This window comes from Ranitomeya imitator, chromosome 2, assembly GCF_032444005.1.
Source record: "Ranitomeya imitator isolate aRanImi1 chromosome 2, aRanImi1.pri, whole genome shotgun sequence".
NCBI classification, from domain to species: domain Eukaryota; kingdom Metazoa; phylum Chordata; class Amphibia; order Anura; family Dendrobatidae; genus Ranitomeya; species Ranitomeya imitator.
In genome coordinates this window covers 510152380-510171063 of record NC_091283.1, presented here as the reverse complement: position 1 = coordinate 510171063, position 18684 = coordinate 510152380, and the positions used below count along the sequence as shown (strand labels likewise).

The window sequence follows — 18684 nt, the reverse complement described above, 5'->3', positions numbered from 1 at the left end:
AGTTCAGAGATAACTTTACTAGTCCACCTATCAGGGACGAACAGTTTCTCGGCCGGACAACGATCAGGTTTATTAGCCTGAAATTTCTGCAACACTCTCCGCAAATCAGGGGAGATGGCAGACACAATGACTCCTTCCTTGAGGATACTCGCCGGCTCAGATAACCCCGGAGAGTCGGGCACAAAACTCCTAGACAGAGCATCCGCCTTCACATTTTTAGAGCCCGGAAGGTATGAAATCACAAAATCAAAACGAGCAAAAAATAACGACCAACGGGCCTGTCTAGGATTCAAGCGCTTGGCAGACTCAAGATAAGTAAGGTTCTTATGATCAGTCAAAACCACCACGCGATGCTTAGCACCCTCAAGCCAATGACGCCACTCCTCGAATGCCCACTTCATGGCCAGCAACTCTCGGTTGCCCACATCATAATTACGCTCAGCAGCAGAAAATTTCCTGGAAAAGAAAGCACATGGTTTGAACACTGAGCAACCAGAACCTCTCTGTGACAAAACCGCCCCTGCACCAATCTCAGAAGCATCAACCTCGACCTGGAACGGAAGAGAAACATCAGGTTGACACAACACAGGGGCACAGCAAAAACGACGCTTCAACTCCTGAAAAGCTTCCACGGCAGCAGAAGACCAATTAACCAAATCAGCACCCTTCTTGGTCAAATCGGTCAATGGTCTGGCAATGCTAGAAAAATTACAGATGAAGCGACGATAAAAATTAGCAAAGCCCAGGAATTTCTGCAGACTTTTTAGAGATGTCGGCTGAGTCCAATCCTGGATGGCCTGAACCTTAACCGGATCCATCTCGATAGTAGAAGGGGAAAAGATGAACCCCAAAAATGAAACTTTCTGCACACCGAAGAGACACTTTGATCCCTTCACGAACAAGGAATTAACACGCAGTACCTGGAAAACCATTCTGACTTGCTTCACATGAGACTTCCAATCATCTGAGAAGATCAAAATGTCATCCAAGTAAACAATCAAGAATTTATCCAGATACTCACGGAAAATGTCATGCATAAAAGACTGAAAAACAGATGGAGCATTGGCAAGTCCGAACGGCATCACCAGATACTCAAAATGACCCTCGGGCGTATTAAATGCCGTTTTCCATTCATCTCCCTGCCTGATTCTCACCAGATTATACGCACCATGAAGATCAATCTTAGTAAACCAACTAGCCCCCTTAATCCGAGCAAACAAGTCAGAAATCAATGGCAAGGGATACTGAAACTTAACAGTGATCTTATTAAGAAGGCGGTAATCAATACACGGTCTTAGCGAACCATCCTTCTTGGCTACAAAAAAGAACCCTGCTCCCAATGGTGACGACGATGGGCGAATATGTCCCTTCTCCAGGGACTCCTTCACATAACTGCGCATAGCGGTGTGTTCAGGTACGGACAAATTAAATAAACGACCCTTAGGGAATTTACTACCAGGAATCAAATCGATAGCACAATCACAATTCCTATGCGGAGGTAGGGCATCAGACTTGGACTCTTCAAATACATCCTGAAAGTCCGACAAGAACTCTGGGATGTCAGAAGGAATGGATGACGAAATAGACAAAAATGGAACATCACCATGTACTCCCTGACAACCCCAGCTGGTTACCGACATAGAGTTCCAATCCAATACTGGATTATGGGTTTGTAGCCATGGCAACCCCAACACGACCACATCATGCAAATTATGCAGTACCAGAAAGCGAATAACTTCCTGATGTGCAGGAGCAATGCACATGGTCAGCTGGGCCCAGTACTGAGGCTTATTCTTGGCCAAAGGTGTAGCATCAATTCCTCTCAACGGAATAGGACACCGCAAAGGCTCCAAGAAAAATCCACAACGTTTAGCATAATCCAAATCCATCAGATTCAGGGCAGCGCCTGAATCCACAAACGCCATGACAGAATACGATGACAAAGAGCACATTAAGGTAATGGACAAAAGGAATTTGGACTGTACAGTACCAATAACGGCAGAGCTATCGAACCGCCTAGTGCGTTTAGGACAATTAGAAATAGCATGAGTAGAATCACCACAATAGAAACACAGTCTGTTCAGACGTCTGTGTTCTTGCCGTTCTATTTTAGTCATAGTCCTCTCGCACTGCATAGGCTCAGGTTTACTCTCAGACAATACCGCCAGATGGTGCACAGATTTACGCTCGCGCAAGCGACGACCGATCTGAATGGCCAAGGACATAGACTCATTCAAACCAGCAGGCATAGGAAATCCCACCATTACATCCTTAAGAGCTTCAGAGAGACCCTTTCTGAACAAAGCCGCTAGTGCAGATTCATTCCACAGAGTGAGTACTGACCACTTCCTAAATTTCTGACAATATACTTCTACATCATCCTGACCCTGGCATAAAGCCAGCAGATTTTTCTCAGCCTGAACCACTGAATTAGGCTCATCGTAAAGCAATCCCAGCGCCTGGAAAAATGCATCAACATTACTCAATGCAGAATCTCCTGGTGCAAGAGAAAACGCCCAGTCCTGTGGGTCGCCGCGCAAAAAAGAAATAATAATCAAAACCTGTTGAATAGGATTACCAGAAGAATGAGGTTTCAAGGCCAAAAATAGCTTACAATTATTTCTGAAGCTCAGGAACTTAGTTCTGTCACCAAAAAACAAATCAGGAATCGGAATTCTTGGTTCTAGCATCGATTTCTGATCAATAGTATCTTGAATCTTTTGTACATTTACAACGAGATTATCCATTGAGGAGCACAGAGCCTGAATATCCATGTCCACAGCTGTGTCCTGAAGCACTCTAATGTCTAGGGGAAAAAAAAGACTGAAGACAGAGCTAAGAAAAACAAATGATGTCAGGATTTCTTTTTTCCCTCTATTGGGAATCATTGGTGTGGCTCCTTGTACTGTTATGGCTGGCAATCAGGCAACACAGCGTGCAGTAATCAGCGCACATACAGAGATCTGGCAATAACCAAAAACAATAGGACGAGCTCTGAGACGTGGAATCTCTGTAGACTGCAGTACCTGATCTATCCTCACACAACTATAAGCAGCAGTGGATTGCGCCTATCACTACCTATGCAACTCGGCACTGCCTGAGGAGCTGACTAGCCTGAAGATAGAAATACAAGCCTGACTTACCTCAGAGAAATACCCCAAAGGAATAGGCAGCCCCCCACATATAATGACTGTTAGCAAGATGAAAAGACAAACGTAGGAATGAAATAGATTCAGCAAAGTGAGGCCCGATATTCTAGACAGAGCGAGGATAGCAAAGAGAACTATGCAGTCTACAAAAACCCTAAAACGAAAACCACGCAAAGGGGCAAAAAGACCCACCGTGCCAAACTAACAGCACGGCGGTGCACCCCTTTGCTTCTCAGAGCTTCCAGCAAAAGTTAATAGCAAGCTGGACAGAAAAAACAGAAAACAAACTAGAAGCACTTATCTAGCAGAGCAGCAGGCCCAAGGAAAGATGCAGTAGCTCAGATCCAACACTGGAACATTGACAAGGAGCAAGGAAGACAGACTCAGGTGGAGCTAAATAGCAAGGCAGCCAACGAGCTCACCAAAACACCTGAGGGAGGAAGCCCAGAGACTGCAATACCACTTGTGACCACAGAAGTGAACTCAGCCACAGAACTCACAACAGCACCCACAGACTTGATGGGTGCATGAAAGCCGGAATCTTAGTAGTATCAACCCTCCTTAGCCTTTTTATAAGGGTTTGTAGGTCATAGAAAGATAATTAAAATGATATTTTGATATCTGAAATCCGATGTTTTATTCCAGAGAATTATACATTTTTTGTACACATATGTACATTAGCTGTTAAAGGGACACTGTCACCTGAATTTGGAGGGAACAATCTTCAGCCATGGGGGCGGGATTTTGGGGTTTTTGATTCACCCTTTCCTTACCTGCTGGCTGCATGCTGGCTGCAATATTAGATTGCAGTTCATTCTCGGTCCTCCGTAGTACATGCCTGCACAAGGAAATCTTGCCTTGTGCAGGCGTGTACTATGGAGGACAGAGAATGAACTTCAATCCAATATTGCAGCCAGCATGCAGCCAGCGGGTAAGGAAAGGGTGAATCAAAAACCCAAAAACCCCGCCTCCGTGGCTGAAGATTGTTTCCTCCAAATTCAGGTGACAGTGTCCCTTTAAGATCTCTGGGCGGAACATAAAATCTGCCTCCAGAGCTTATTTTCAATGAAAGGGGCATTACCAGTGTGTGACATGTATATCAGTAGAGCAGTCGGTCAATCAATACATGTCTCACACTGTTAACACCCCCTTTCAGTGAAAATAAGCTCTGGAGGTATACTCTCAGTGAGATCTATGTGCCACCCATGGATCTTAACAGCTCATTTAAATAAAAAAAAAGTTATTTCTCTGGAATAAGACATCGGATCGCAAATATTAAGATATCATGTTATTCAGCTTCCTATGACCTACATGCCCATATAGGAGGGATGATCCTACTGACAGATTTAAAAGCTCCACTAGCACAATGAATAAATATGGAAACACGTGCCCATACATGTGAAAAACAGATTATCATGACGATTAATCAATCTCAACTGCTAAACTGGCTACAATGGCAGAATTATCTCCACATCTATAGACCCCTTATAATCTGTGATGTTACATCAAAATGGTATGTGCACACAAGTGGGACAAAAGCTGCGCTGTCTCACAAGGTGTCACATGATCAGCGTGATAATTAAGCACTGCAAGACTGTACTTGAAGTCCCCAACTCCCTTACGTCTTTGTGTAACCTTCAGACCAGCTCTGTATGATCCAAGGTTACATCAGTACAGAATATGCAGTTTCGGCAGGACAAAGGGTAACGCCCTTAGACTAAGCACAAACTTATCCATCTGTCTCCAGTCGTGCAGAGTCTAACTCTCCATACGCTCCACTTCCCAAATTTAAAAGAAGAAAAGACACAGATGGTATAATAATAAAACATTGTTTAATACTCCCTGACTGAGGCCCCATGTGCAGACAATGCCAGCACTCTGCACAGTCAGGCACAGAAAGGGTTAATACTATACAAAAACAATCCCCCCTTCATATCGGGGTTCATAGCACCAATGAAATGTTTTCTTACAAGTGAACACCCTTCCTTCTTCGAGATGTCTGAGACTTAATGAGTTAACGGAAGGAATGGAAGGGGTTGTCATGACTTACAAAATAAATATACTTTCACATGGTGGGGAAATATAGATACACACAGTGAGGGAAATGTAACCTATTGCCCATCTAAGGGGTCTGTGGTGCACTTAAGACCTCTGTCAACAAAGAAAGGTACAGATTAAAAAACGCAGCACGTAATAGGGTTAATAAAAAAAAAAAATGTGGTGCAGCTGTGGTTACTATCATGTGAACCAGATGTAAATTCTTGTTCCTCTTAAAGCAAACATGGGTCGTTTCATAGCAGAAAATGCTCCGTAGGCAGAACAGTCTTGGAGAAAGCTGAGGTAGTCAAATAGGAGTTACAAAAATATACACATGGCTGGATGAAAATGTTCACCGCTCAATATCCCCAGAATCTAAGAGGCAGTGGCAAGAATAAATCCACAATTTTGTTTTGCACGTTACATGCATATACTGTAGTTGGCATGACTGGTTGCATTAACATTCTTCTTCTCGGTCCCTCTGCTATTGTACCGTGAAATGAAATCTTGAGTTCTTGCACATTCTGAGTTAACTTGATGCAGTTCCTCTCCCCACCCTCTTGGCCCGAGATATCCACAATCCACGTCATGATGTCCACAGCTGCTTCTCTTTTCACATAAAATAAGCACAAAAAAAAGGTCTGTATAAAAAGGAGTCAATTTTGTACAAAAGTAATACGAAAAGTGTCCAGCGTATGTAAAATAAATATAAAGGCTCCCATCAGAGTCAGTTTGCGGTAACTTGAGACTTCAGCCAGTCTAATCCAGCAGGCAGCCTGTAGAGGAAAAGCAAACAAGATCAATCATTAACGTTAGGAGGGGGGCACGTAATGTTCAGCAAAACTATCAACCCTCGCAGTGTTCTGCAATAGTCACAAATTATAGATTTTACAAGGGAGAAGTTCTATTAAACTCTTACACTTCTTTCTGCTGAGTGTTGCAATAGGTTTGCCAGATACAAATTTAAAGCCATCTTTTTTCTCCAAATTAAAAAAAAAGTAATCTCACATTTACGTAGATGCAAGCACCTTGCCCCTTAGGTTTGCCATAGAGTCAGAAGTCTATAGTGACAAATTGGCCTGACCCCAGAATTATTGCTGTGCCAGTTAGTCCTGATGCAAATTGCCTCAGAGAGGAAGAGGACTTGAACTCTAGTGCCACCTATTGTAAGTAGCAATCCTAAAAGTCAATCAGCCCTTTAACGAGCCTGGTCACATGACTTGGGTTAAAAGCCAAACCAGAATCTCAATATTCGGACACGTGTTTCGGGGTGTTGCACCTCCTCAGTGCATAGCATGAGATCTGGCTGTATTACAGGACAGGACTCGGACAGGTTTAAGGGGTAATATTTCTCGTTATGGAGAGTGACATGCCAGGGTAAAGCATCTTCCTGCCTCTGGGAAATTAAATATGCTAACACAGTGGGGTTGATCCTTTCTTTCTCTTGCTGTCATAAATCTGATCATCAGAAGCAATTTTTAATGCCACCCTATACATGTGATTAGGCAGACCTCGTGTGGCTACTTGAAGCTTGGGCAGAGACTTGTTTGTATTCACTGAATAATTTACAGCAAAGATACTTGTGATAAGATGTCTGACTTTATCAGGGTTCTTGCAACTTTCTTTCTAGTAAGAAACACTGAATTTATATGAGTAGCAGTAATGCTACAGATTTATGGCAAGTGGCACGCCACTACATGTTGTAAAAAAACTCCAAAACATTTAGGATTAGCTTAATATGGAGAAGTGCAGGGTATTTTATAATAAACAATATTAAAAAGTGATTAGGGTGTAAAGATACATATTTAGAAAGGACATTGTAGATGCTGAACCAGGCTCGGAATTCTCATTCCTACATTATTTCAGTGACTGCTGGGGTTAAGATTTGGCTTCCCTCTCTAAGGCCGGGATCACGCATGCGAGAAATACGGCCGATTCTCGCATGTTAATACTTGGCATTACCGCCGTCACTCAGGAGCGGAGCGTGCGGCTCCATGTATTGCTATGCGGCCGCACGCTACGCTCCTGAGTGGCGGCGGCAATGCCAGGTATTAACATGCGAGACTCCTAACGCACAGCTGCGACACATGCTGACGCAGTGCCGGACAGCTGACTAGCTGGAGCGATCCAGGAAGCCGGGATCCCTCTGCAGCTTATTTGGCAAGCGCTATAGCTTGCCGAATAAGCGGGGACCCAAGGAAATTAACTCAGCTCTACTTGTAAGGGCTTGTTTCCATTTGCGAGAAACACGTCCGTGTCTTGCATGTGGAAACGAAGCTCTGGCGCCAGCACTCCGGAGCGGAGCGTGCGGCTCCATGTGTTGCTATGCGGCCGCTCCGGAGTGCCGGCGCCAGAGCTTCGTTTCCACATGCGAGACACGGACGTGTTCCTCGCAAGTGAAAACAAGCCCTAATGCTCAGAGAATTCTCTTCTCCTCTTTCTGTTCTCCATGCTTAGTGTGGCACACACAGACAAACAATGCAAAGATAGAGACAACTTCTCTTTTTACATGGTTTCAGGTGTAATTTTCATATTGCCAACGCCTGCTATTTGCCACAGGTGAGTTTTAACGAGCATCACATGCTTGAAACAAATAGGTTTACCTACAATTTTGGAAAGGTGTCAACAATTTTGTCTGGCCTGTTTTGGGGGTGGGAGATTTGTGTTAAATTCTGTCCAATTTGCTCGTTTGCCTCTTTTTTTGTGCTGTTCCAATACACACAAAGGAAATAAACATGTGTATAACAAAACATGTGTAATTGAAATAATTTTATGGGAAAAATATTTCATTTTTTGAAACAATTTCAAGTGCACGACAATTCATACTGCCGGCCAATCAGAGGCCAGCAGCTGACATTAGCGTGCATGTTAAGGGGGACATGATAGTGATGTTATACGCTCCGGTTGTATGCTGAAGTCAGCTTGACAAGAGGATGACGCATGGCAGGGGAGCGACGGGAAGGTGAGTATTTATTTTTACATCAGTGGCCATATTAGTACATTGATGATTATACTAGCTGGTGGCCCGATTCTAACGCATCTGGTATTCTAGAATATGCATGTCCACGTAGTATATTGCACAGCCCATAAGAAGCTGACTTACCCTTCTCCAGTGAGCGCACAGCAACCCTGAATGTGCCAGGCTCTGTCTTTGATAGCGCTAAGTGCCAACATGGTGGAGATCTCCGTGGCTGACATGGAATCCTTCACATCCTGTTTGTTTGCAAAGATTAACACGGCTGCGTTCTGCAGGTCCTATGCGGAGAAGGACAATTGTTCAGAAGCAGAAAATAAAAAACAGCTAAAGGGAGATATATATATATATATATATATATATATATAATTTTTTATTTTTTTATTTTTAGGGAGCTTTTTTGGAGCAAAAACTTTACAAATATTCATTGAAAACTTGGAGGTTCTGCTCAGTTCCAGCTCTGAAAACTGAGCAAAAAAAACAAACAACGCCATGTGCACAAACACTTATTATGCTTGAATTAATGATTTCTTTTGCACATGTCGCTTTGGCAGGATATGCTGTATATGCTTAGCCTTTGCAAAACAGCCCGCACAAAACCATCATTCATTAGGGGATCTGTAGGACTAATGAATGACTACAATGAGAGTCTGCTCTTGTTTGGGCTGTTGCTTCATGTATTTCTAACCTGGCATTGAAATGGTGGGGACTCCTTGTCTCCCTGCTGGAGACCCTCCTAATTCATTAAGACCGACTTATTCAGTAACCGTGAAGACCCAGCATAAGATCTATAGAAAAGTGGGCGGATGACTCACCTCATGAGCCAGCATCTTGTACAGCTCATCCCGCGTCTCTGGCAAGCGTTCTCGATCAGTGCTGTCAATCACCAGAATGACAAACTGAAAATGAAACACACAGACCATCAGAGTGGAGGCCACGGCAGACTAGAGGAATGTGTCCATCATTGCCCCAGAAAGGCTCAAAGTGAAGCAGCCATTTTTAAAAGTGATATTAGATAAATACAGAAATTGCAATGCTATAATATAATTCTCAAACTTGGCCCATTGCTTGGGGACCTCCAGTGGACATTCTTGCCACATCCGATAATAGAAGTACAAAGAAACGCCTCGTCTCCAGCAGTCTCTAGAACACCTTTGCCTAGAGATCCAGCAGCGATCACTGCTGTAGGCGATACTGACGTGGCATCCAACAGCCCCTTGCCAGGTTTTGTGCATCTGTCCTATTAATTGGAATAAGCGGAATGCCCGCTATTTGCTGGGTGTGAACAATACCTGGCAAGCGGCCATAAGACACCATGTCAGTAGAGCCTCTTACTGACAGCTGAACGTTTAGCCCAACATATTTCTAAGGAGCGTGCCTGATCCCTTACCTCAGTATTGGAGTAGTAACTGTTCCATGTTGCTCGAAGGGTCTCCTGCCCCCCAATATCCCACATCAGGAAGTGTGTGTTCCGCATGACAATCTCTTCTACGTTACTGCCAATAGTGGGCGCTGTATGAACCACTTCATTCATAAGACTGGAAAAGAGAAGGGATCGTTTTCTAGAGACCGCATAGATAAAGGAGCACTTGTACTGTACTGAGGAGACCACAATGGAAATCTATCGCTCAGTGCCGCCGGAGACCATTTTTTTCTGCGTGCACCCATTTAGCCATAGATCAATGGTCCCTCATCTCTGGAAAAGCTGTATCTGGTCACATGTACTGAGGTGGTCTGCTGGGGGAGAAAGTTCTTGGAGCAGGTGTGTGGATCACTGCTGTAGAAAAGGGCACAATCACAGCCATTTTCACCGCCTCGTGGTCACAAAGAATAGACCTTTCTAGGCGGACAACAGGTCATACAGCAGTGAAGAGCCCTACTGATCACAATCTGCTGTTTTCATACCCCGCTGAGTGCCATCTCCTAACTGGACAAGTGTCAGTCATTTCCTCTATTGTCCCTGGACCATCTGCTGGGGGTGGGAATACTCACAATTGGTACAGGATGGTGGTCTTCCCAGCATTGTCCAGCCCAACAATGATGACTTTGTGCTCTGTGGAAAAGAGACAAATAGTGGTTATGGTTTATCTATCCAGAACGGAGCTGTCATGTTACACGCAGGAAACGTGGCCGCTGTGATCTGGTTTTATGCCCATTGATGTGGCCGACCTTCACTAACCAGAGTGCCAGCTACAATTCTGTGCAACCTGTGACGTATGCCACGGCCATCACATGCCACACATAGCGCAGACAGGGGAGAATACATATTCAGCAGGACAAATCACCGCCATTATATGTATTCCTAGGATCTGCATGGACGACTGACAAACAGGACTCCTTCCTCCCCTAGAGACAGATGTGGAGAGAATGGAATGTGAGCGATGTCTGAACTCAGAGAACAGCCAGGGCCAAGAGGGAGAGGAACTCGCCAAGAACAGAACTCTCCCAACAGGCGCCCCCTCCTCTATGGCAGAAAAACACCAGGACAAGAATCCTATTCACACCCAGATAATAGAGCGGGGGAGAGGTGAAGAGCAGACACTGGAGGGGCACAAAGGCCGGAAGGCACAATAATGGCCCCCAGCTTGTTGTATGGAGGGGCCCGGAGTATCAGGACCACAATCACTGTCCAAGCAGATCTGTAATCTGTGAGGTCTAATGAGTGTATGTGGATGGGGGGTCCCCACAATATTATGGGGGTGATTCTGCTTTGCCCATTGTGTACAGGACAGGAATTGTTGGAGCAATGCAGTGGATTATAACTAGTTATCACTAACTATAATCTGATTCCTCAGATTATATGCAAAATATCAGTCACTAGGTGAATGGACATTGCACAACGGCGTCACAAATACAGAAAGTGATGCAAGATCCTGTGTCACCGGGATGACGACTTATTCTAGGGGGTTACGGTGATAACCATGCAAGGATATAGGAAGAACTACAAGTCTCAGTGATATGTAAAAGGAGAAAAATAGTATTTATGCACCCCATCCAATCAATAGGAGAGCACATCAATGGCTAAACCATATAATATACACACACATATATATATATATATACACACACACACACGTATATTAGCCACAAGTATCTCTCAGTTAACAGACCCGTCAATCCCAATCCCTATTAAGGGATAATCCGGGTTTCCGGATCTCCGGTAAGTGAAGGGCTCTTCTTCCTACCTTTGTTACCGAAGATGCTCATGAGTCTAGTAAACAGTTGCCCCATCCTTGTAGTTCACAGGATAATCCAGCCGAGCGATCGATAGTGGAGGCGCCGCCCGCGATCTGTCTGTCGCGATGTGATTCTCGCAAGCCGACGATATACAGCGATCTGCTCTTCAGAGTATTTAAACAGCAGTGACGTAGTCGGAAGCCCCGCCTATCGGTACGTTCCGGTGGAGTCCCCGTGACGTCAGTGACTGGGTAAGGAGATTGGGGGCGGGGCCGCGGTGTTCGCTAGAAGTATCGGGGAGGGAACGAGCTGATGACGTCACACTGACGAGCTGCTGAGTGCTGCCTGCTGACTTCCTCCCTCTTGTAGAAGGCGCCCCCTGACTCCTGAGGCGCTCTGCTCCTCCGCACTGACGAGGCTGCTGCCTGCTGACTTCCTCCCTCTTCTTCCTGAGGCGCTCTGCTCCTTCTATACTGTTACTAACGTGACCCTGATCTTGTGGCTGTAGAATGAAATGGGAGGACACCCCACAGGGGCCGACCTGACCCCACTGCAGTAAATATACCTGAGGATTAAATGGTCGCTTTAAAGGGAACCTGTCACCCCGTTTTTTGAGATTGAGCTATAAATACTGTTAAATAGGGCCTGCGCTGTGCGTTACTATAGTGTATGTAGTGTACCCCGATTCCCCACCTATGCTGAGAAATAACTTACCAAAGTTGCCGTTTTCGCCTGTCAATCAGGCTGGTCAGGTCAGGTGGGCGTGGTGACATCGCTCTTTTCTTCCCCAGCTTTCCGTTGGTGGCGTAGTGGTGTGCGCATGTCCAAGTGACGAATCCACTGCGCGCACGTGAAGAAGCAGCGCGCGATCTGCGCTATTACCCTCTGTCATCGGTGGGGGCGGCCATCTTCCTGGGGCCGCGCGTGCGCTGATGGAGTGCTCTGCTGCACGGGGCTTCAGGAAAATGGCCGCAGGAAGCCGCACATGCGCAGAAGAGATCGCGGCGGCCATTTTCCCAAAGCCGAGATGCAAACTTTATATGCGAATGAGGTGTAGATCTGAAACCTCTGTCACTCCAGCTCTGCCAACCCCCCCCCCCCCCCCAGTGCCTCCTCCTCCTGTTGTGTGATTTCAGTAAGGAGCTGTCAGTCACGCAGGAGGAGATGGCGCTGGCCGGGGAATAGAGCTGGAGTGACATAGGCTTCAGATCCTCCATATGCATATCATTCCATTATCAATAGTGGAAGAACGGACTGGCCACTTAAAGGTATTGTGCAATTGTGTTTCAAGCTTATACAAATCGTTTCGGGTGTAAAATTCTGCTGACACATTCCCTTTAAGGTAGACAATAGTTTCCCCAAATGTGAAGACAGTTCCTCTATACTAATACTTATAAATAGTAATTGTTACACAATTAGGGAAAGCTAAGCTTAACTTCCTGAGCAGAGAATGGAAAATTGAGAAGACATAATTCTAGGAAATTCCCAGTATTCGTCCACTCAGGAAAGCCTCTGCCTTATATCATCTGTAGTTGCGATAATTTGTAGGGCGGGTACCTATATGGGAAGTCACGCAGAGATTTATTTATTGTGGCTCTATATTGTATGGACAGGCAGGTCCCCGGTGGCTTCTCCCCTCGCACTTCTGTGGGGAAGTGCATGCAGGGAGAGACCTGTCAGTCAAAGGGAGCTGGTGGAGAAGAGCTTTCAGGGACCCGTCAGTCCTTCTAGTTTCCCGTGCTGCTCTGTCCCTGGGGGCTCTTAAAGTATGTTTTTTACTGAAATGGTGCAGGATCATGGATAGCATGCTTCAGCTGTCAGGTTCCCTTTAAGGAAGCATGGGCAAAATGTAAAGTTATTTCCATTCTATAGGATAGGGGATAACTTACTAATCAATGGACATCCAACCGCTGACACCTGCAGTGAACCCCAGATTTGGGCTCTGCAGAACCATATTAAATGGTTCCCTGGGTCATAACTACTGGGCCCGGCGGGTGAGGGGCCGCCGCCGATAGCCCCTACTTCAAGCTGGGTGTGTTCGTCCTCAGACCCACATTCAGCTGAAGTGTGTTGCAGCAAAACAGACCCATCAGGTCTGTGCAGCAATATACACTGCGGGCCAATCAGAGGCCAGCAGATGATGTCAGCGTGCATGTGACCAGGGGGTGCATGGCAGTGACATCATGTGCTCCCGCTGCATGCCAAGGTCAGCTGCTGGTGCTGGAAGTGGACGCCGCACGGGCGTGGGAGCGCTGAGAAATTGAGGAGGCACATTTTGTGTTTTTTTTTCTGTGAATCGAACAACAGCAGGACCACATACCAGGATGGTGGCAATATTCCAGGATGAGGGCCATATACCAGGATGGGGACGTATACCAGGTTAGGGTCATATATCAGGATGGGGAACATTTAACAGTATGGGGCCCAGGATGAGACATATACCAGGATGGATGACATATGCAGTGATGAGGGGCATATACCAGGATGGGGGGAAAATCAGGATGGGGACATATACCAGGATGGGAACATATACCAATACCAGGATGGGGGCCATGTACCAGGATGATGGCCATATACCAGGATGGGGGACATATACCAAGATGGGGACCATAAACCAGGATGGAGGACATATACAATGATGAGCAGCATATACCAGGATGGGGGCTATATACCACAATGCGGGCCATGTATAAGGATGATGGCCTTGTGCCAGTATGGAGACATATACCAGGATGAGGGACAAATACCAGGATGGTGGCCATGTTCTAGGTTGTGGGCCATGTACCAGGATGGGGTATATATACCAGAATGGGGCCATATACCACGATGAATGAACATATACCAGGATGGGGAACATATACCAAGATAGGCTGCGCATTATACTATATGGAGGACCGTGGGCTGTGCATTATACTACATGTAGTGCTATGAACTGTGCATTATACTACGTGGATGACTTTTGGCTGTGCATTATATTAAATGGATGACCATGGGCTGTGCATTATACTGTATGGAGGACTATGGGGGCTCATTATACTGTTTGGAGGATTATGGATGGTGCATTATATTTTTTTCTAGGACTATTGGGAGTGCATTATACTACATGGAGGACTATGAGGGGTCATTATACTATAGTAAAGACTATGAGGGGTGCATTATACAGTATGGAGGACTATGGGGAGTGCATTATGCTTTATGGAGGACTATGGGGAGTGCATTATACTTTTGCTATGGGGCCCCATGAATTCTCTGTTCACCCCTGGTGAGATTATAGTGGTTTACTTTTTTCCTATACATTAAAGAACAACTGCAGAATGGGGATATTCAGGCGCATCTCACAAAATTAGCATATCATCAAAAAGTTAATTTATTTCAGTTCTTCAATAGAAAAACTGAAACTCATATATAGAGTCATTACAAACAGAGTGATCTATTTCAAGTGTTTTTTTCTGTTAATGTATCCGTGTAATTTTCTTTATAGATACGGTACTTATCTTATGGGTAATAATATGTGTATCATTGTAATTTTATTATGTGTCAATAAACTTTCTGATATATGAATTTGCAAAATTTGGATCCCAGCACCTCTTTTTTGTTACTCAATAGGCTTCATGTTCCTGGGTAATAGTCGGCGAAGGGCCCTTGCGTTTCCTTAATCCATCTGCTTCGCACTTAGCCTTCCACAATCACTATTTGCTGTTCCAAGGAGAACACTGCCATCTTTCTGACACAGTGTGCACCGAAAAATTGAACAGGAAGCCAAACTAAAGCTGGACCCTTACGAAGCGACACCAGGTCACCAGAGTGCGAGGGGCTACGGCCTCTTCCAGAGAGCTTGGCACTGTTATTGGAGGAAGGCTACTTTTTCATGGGCCAACCTGTAGAAATAATACACTCATTTTCTGTATACAAAGGCAATATGGAGACTTTATAGTTGTCTCTAGATCTCTCAAAGTTATGTTTTTTTATGGAGGGTCTCTAAAAAGCCCCTCGCTGATTTAGCTGTGGTTACCGGGAATGCCCTTGAGTGCTGGGAAGAACCAAAATTCCTGCCTGACGCTTGTATAAAGCACAGATGTATTGCCAGCTATGTCAGCTGCTCATGTGCTGGATAAACTAGTTATGTGGTTACACACACTAGTGGCTGCACGTGTGTTCCTCGGGAGATGGCTGTGTGCTCTGAGCCCAAGAACATTGAGTCTGCGAAATGCATGGTGATTTTATGTAACAATGGTAGAAGTGAGTGTGATGCCTACGTATAATTATCAGAACATTCACAATTGTAAAGTGACATAGTATGACAAGAGCTGAGGTGGAGTTATGCCTATTAGATGTGTGCTTCTAAGGCCATGTTCACACGTTGAGTATTTGGTGAGTTTTTTACCTCAGTATTTGTAAGTCAAAACCAGAAGTGGGTGATAAATCCTGAAGTAGTGACTTATTTCTATTATACTTTTCCTCTGATTGTTCCACTCCTGGTTTAGGCTTACAAATACTGAGGTAAAAAACTGACCAAATACTGGTGTGTGAGGTACAGTATATGTTGTATAGCCTGTGTAATAGGTACAGGTCTTAGTGACTGTGTATTGGAAGATGAAAGGTACATGCCTTAGTGTGTGTCTATTAGGACATGTGAGGTACATGTAGAATTACTGTAGGAGGTGATGAGAAGTTCAAGCCCTGATCTATGTGTATTCGGAAATGTGAGGTACATGTACACCTATTGGGAGCGGATGAGAAGTACATGACCTGGTATGTATGTATATTAGGTGTACAGTATGTGCTGGTGTGAATTAGAAGATGCCAGTTATGACTGATGACTATAGAGCAGAGGAAATGGAATTTATGGCCTTAGCATTCACTGTATCTACTATATAATTGTCTAAGGGTCACTTTCGTCTTTCTGTCTGTCTTTCTTTCTGTCACGGAAATCCCAAGTCGCTGGTTGGTCTCGCCAGCTGCCTGTCATGGCTGCCGCAACCAATCAGCGACGGACACAGTCCGATTAGTCCCTCCCTACTCCCCTGCAGTCAGTGCCCGGCGCCCGCATACTCCCCTCCAGTCACCGCTCACACAGGGTTAATGCCAGCGGTAACGGACCGCGTTATGACGCGGGTAACGCACTCCGTTAACGCTGCTATTAACCCTGTGTGTCCCCAACTTTTTACTATTGATGCTGCCTATGCAGCATCAATAGTAAAAAGATGTAATGTTAAAAATAATAAAAAAAAAACAAAAACCTGCTATTCTCAGCTTCCGTAGTCCGCCCAGGCGCGCACGGCTGCCGCCATCTTCCGTTCCCAGAGATGCATTGCGAAATTACCCAGAAGACTTAGCGGTCTTGCGAGACCGCTAAGTCTTCTGGGTAATTTCGCAATGTATCCTGGGAACGGAAGATGGCATCGCCAGAGCTTCGCTGGATCCCGGCGGGTGAGTATATAACTATTTTTTATTTTAATTTTTTTTTTTTTAACAGGGATATGGTGCCCACACTGCTAAATACTACGTGGGCTGTGTTATATATCGCGTGGCTGCTATATACTATGACCAGTGTTAGATACTGTGTGGGCTGTGTTATGTACTGCGTGGGCTGTGCTATATACTGCGTGGCCTGTGTTATATACTACGTCGCCTGTGTTATATACTGCATGGCTGCTATATACTGCGTGGCTGCTATATACTGCGTGGCCTGTGTTATATACTACGTCGCCTCTGTTATATACTGCATGGCTGCTATATACTGCATGGCTGCTATATACTGCGTGAGCTGTGTTATATAGTACGTGGGCTGAGTTATATACTGTTTGGGCTGTTATATACTGCGTGGCCACTGTTATATATCACGTGGCCTGTATTAGTGCATCGGGTATTCTACAATATGTATGTATGTATATAGCAGCCACATAGTATATAGCACAGGCCACATAGTATTTGCTATATACTACATGGCTCCTATATACTACGTGGCCTGTGCTATATACTATGTGGCTGCTATATACATACATACATATTCTAGAATACCCGATGCGTTAGAATCGGGCCACCATCTAGTAGAAAATAAATCTGATGCTTCTGGCTGAGAAGCACGTATGAAGTACATGTATTGTTGGCTCTGCATTGAAAGGTTGTGTCCACTATGAGACTTTTTGCTGAGGTTTTGGAGAGGAAACTGAGCAGAAACTCCTACGTTTTTGAGACCTTTTAAGTTTTTGACAAGGATTTTGGAGTGTTCCTGCTCAGTTTCCATTACAAAAACTCAGCAAAAAGACTCAGTTTGAACATACCCTTAGGCTACGTTCCCACGATGAGCTTTTGGTGCGTTTTTGACGCTGCGTCAAATACGCAGCATCTTACAGTCCCAGCAAAGTGGATGGGATTTATAGAAATAAATGCTGTGCCAACTGTGCTTCTTTCTGAAGCTGCGTAAACTGAGCTGTGGTGCGTTTTTTCAAATCCCCAGCACATTAATTTCTCTAGTGAGCGTGCTGAGTTCTCTGTGTGTAATTTCTCCATAGACTTGCATTGGGTGCGGAAATTCTGCAACATCAAAAATGCAGCATTATGGGGACATAGCCTAAGGGTAAGGCCAGATGGAGCAACCACGACAGGGCCAAAAAATGCAGCAGCCATTAGACAGTGCCGTTTCCCTATAAAATCATGTAATTGAAAACCCCATTGCACCACGGCCTGGGCTTAGATGCCTCACCTTGACTGACTTGTCCTCAGGAGATGTGAGATTTGTGTAATTTTATCCTGTGTGCAAATGCAGATCTCAGATGATCGCACCAATTTGGGCTTTGCCTCAGTTGGACTGTAATCCTATATGCCATTATGCCTTTATTACATGTGACTGCTGGGTATTGTAGTCTGGCACTAGTTCTAGTGTACAGCTGTGTCCTTTATGTCAGTGCTTTCTCTGTAGTCTGCGCTGTTTACAGAACATTTTTACTCGATAACTCAGAGCAGATTCTAGGAAATAAGAGCACATATTATCCCTCCTCGTCTGCACACTATCTTCCTTGTATTTTTGTGAGGGTTATGTGCTCATCTGTGCATTTTGTTTTGTAGAAGAGAAAGCCGTACGTCCGTATCATTCACATTTATTTTTCTTTACAAAGCAATATTATTTTTAAACAACCATGTTTTTCAGCCATATCATTACAGGATATGAAAGGGGTTGTCCCTGTTAGAAAACTAATCTATGCCATATGCTGCAATAAATAATAAAAAAAAATCTAATTAAATACTACTTACCCTTCCCAGCCCTTGTCTCTGCAGCCAATCACTTAGATCAATGGCTTGTGCCATCAACAGGCCTAGCGCACCCGAGCACAGTGATTGTCTGCA

At 44.8% G+C, this 18684-nt stretch overlaps 1 protein-coding gene across 1 annotated transcript; it reads right to left on the bottom strand.

Moving 5' to 3' along the window:
* Positions 1–4962: 4962 nt before the first annotated feature.
* ARL5C (ARF like GTPase 5C) lies at positions 4963–11534 on the bottom strand. Its single transcript, XM_069751680.1, has 6 exons — positions 11346–11534; positions 10153–10213; positions 9551–9698; positions 8976–9059; positions 8290–8441; positions 4963–5962 (listed from the first exon to the last, which is right to left on the bottom strand). Exons 1-6 carry the CDS (start codon positions 11389–11391, stop codon positions 5914–5916), a joined length of 540 nt encoding a protein of 179 aa, XP_069607781.1. The 5' UTR covers positions 11392–11534; the 3' UTR covers positions 4963–5913.
* Between the last annotated feature and the right edge of the window lie 7150 nt (positions 11535–18684).

Bases quoted from the DNA above. Each gene is read 5' to 3' on its own strand.
- ARL5C (XM_069751680.1), bottom strand. From the start codon at position 11,391: ATGGGGCAACTGTTTACTAGACTCATGAGCATCTTCGGTAACAAAG. The intron at 10,214-11,345 runs GTAGGAAGAAGA...TCTTTTCCACAG, and splicing joins GAGCATCTTCGGTAACAAAG to AGCACAAAGTCATCATTGTT. The intron at 9,060-9,550 runs GTAAGGGATCAG...TTTCATTTTCAG, and splicing joins GTTACTACTCCAATACTGAG to TTTGTCATTCTGGTGATTGA.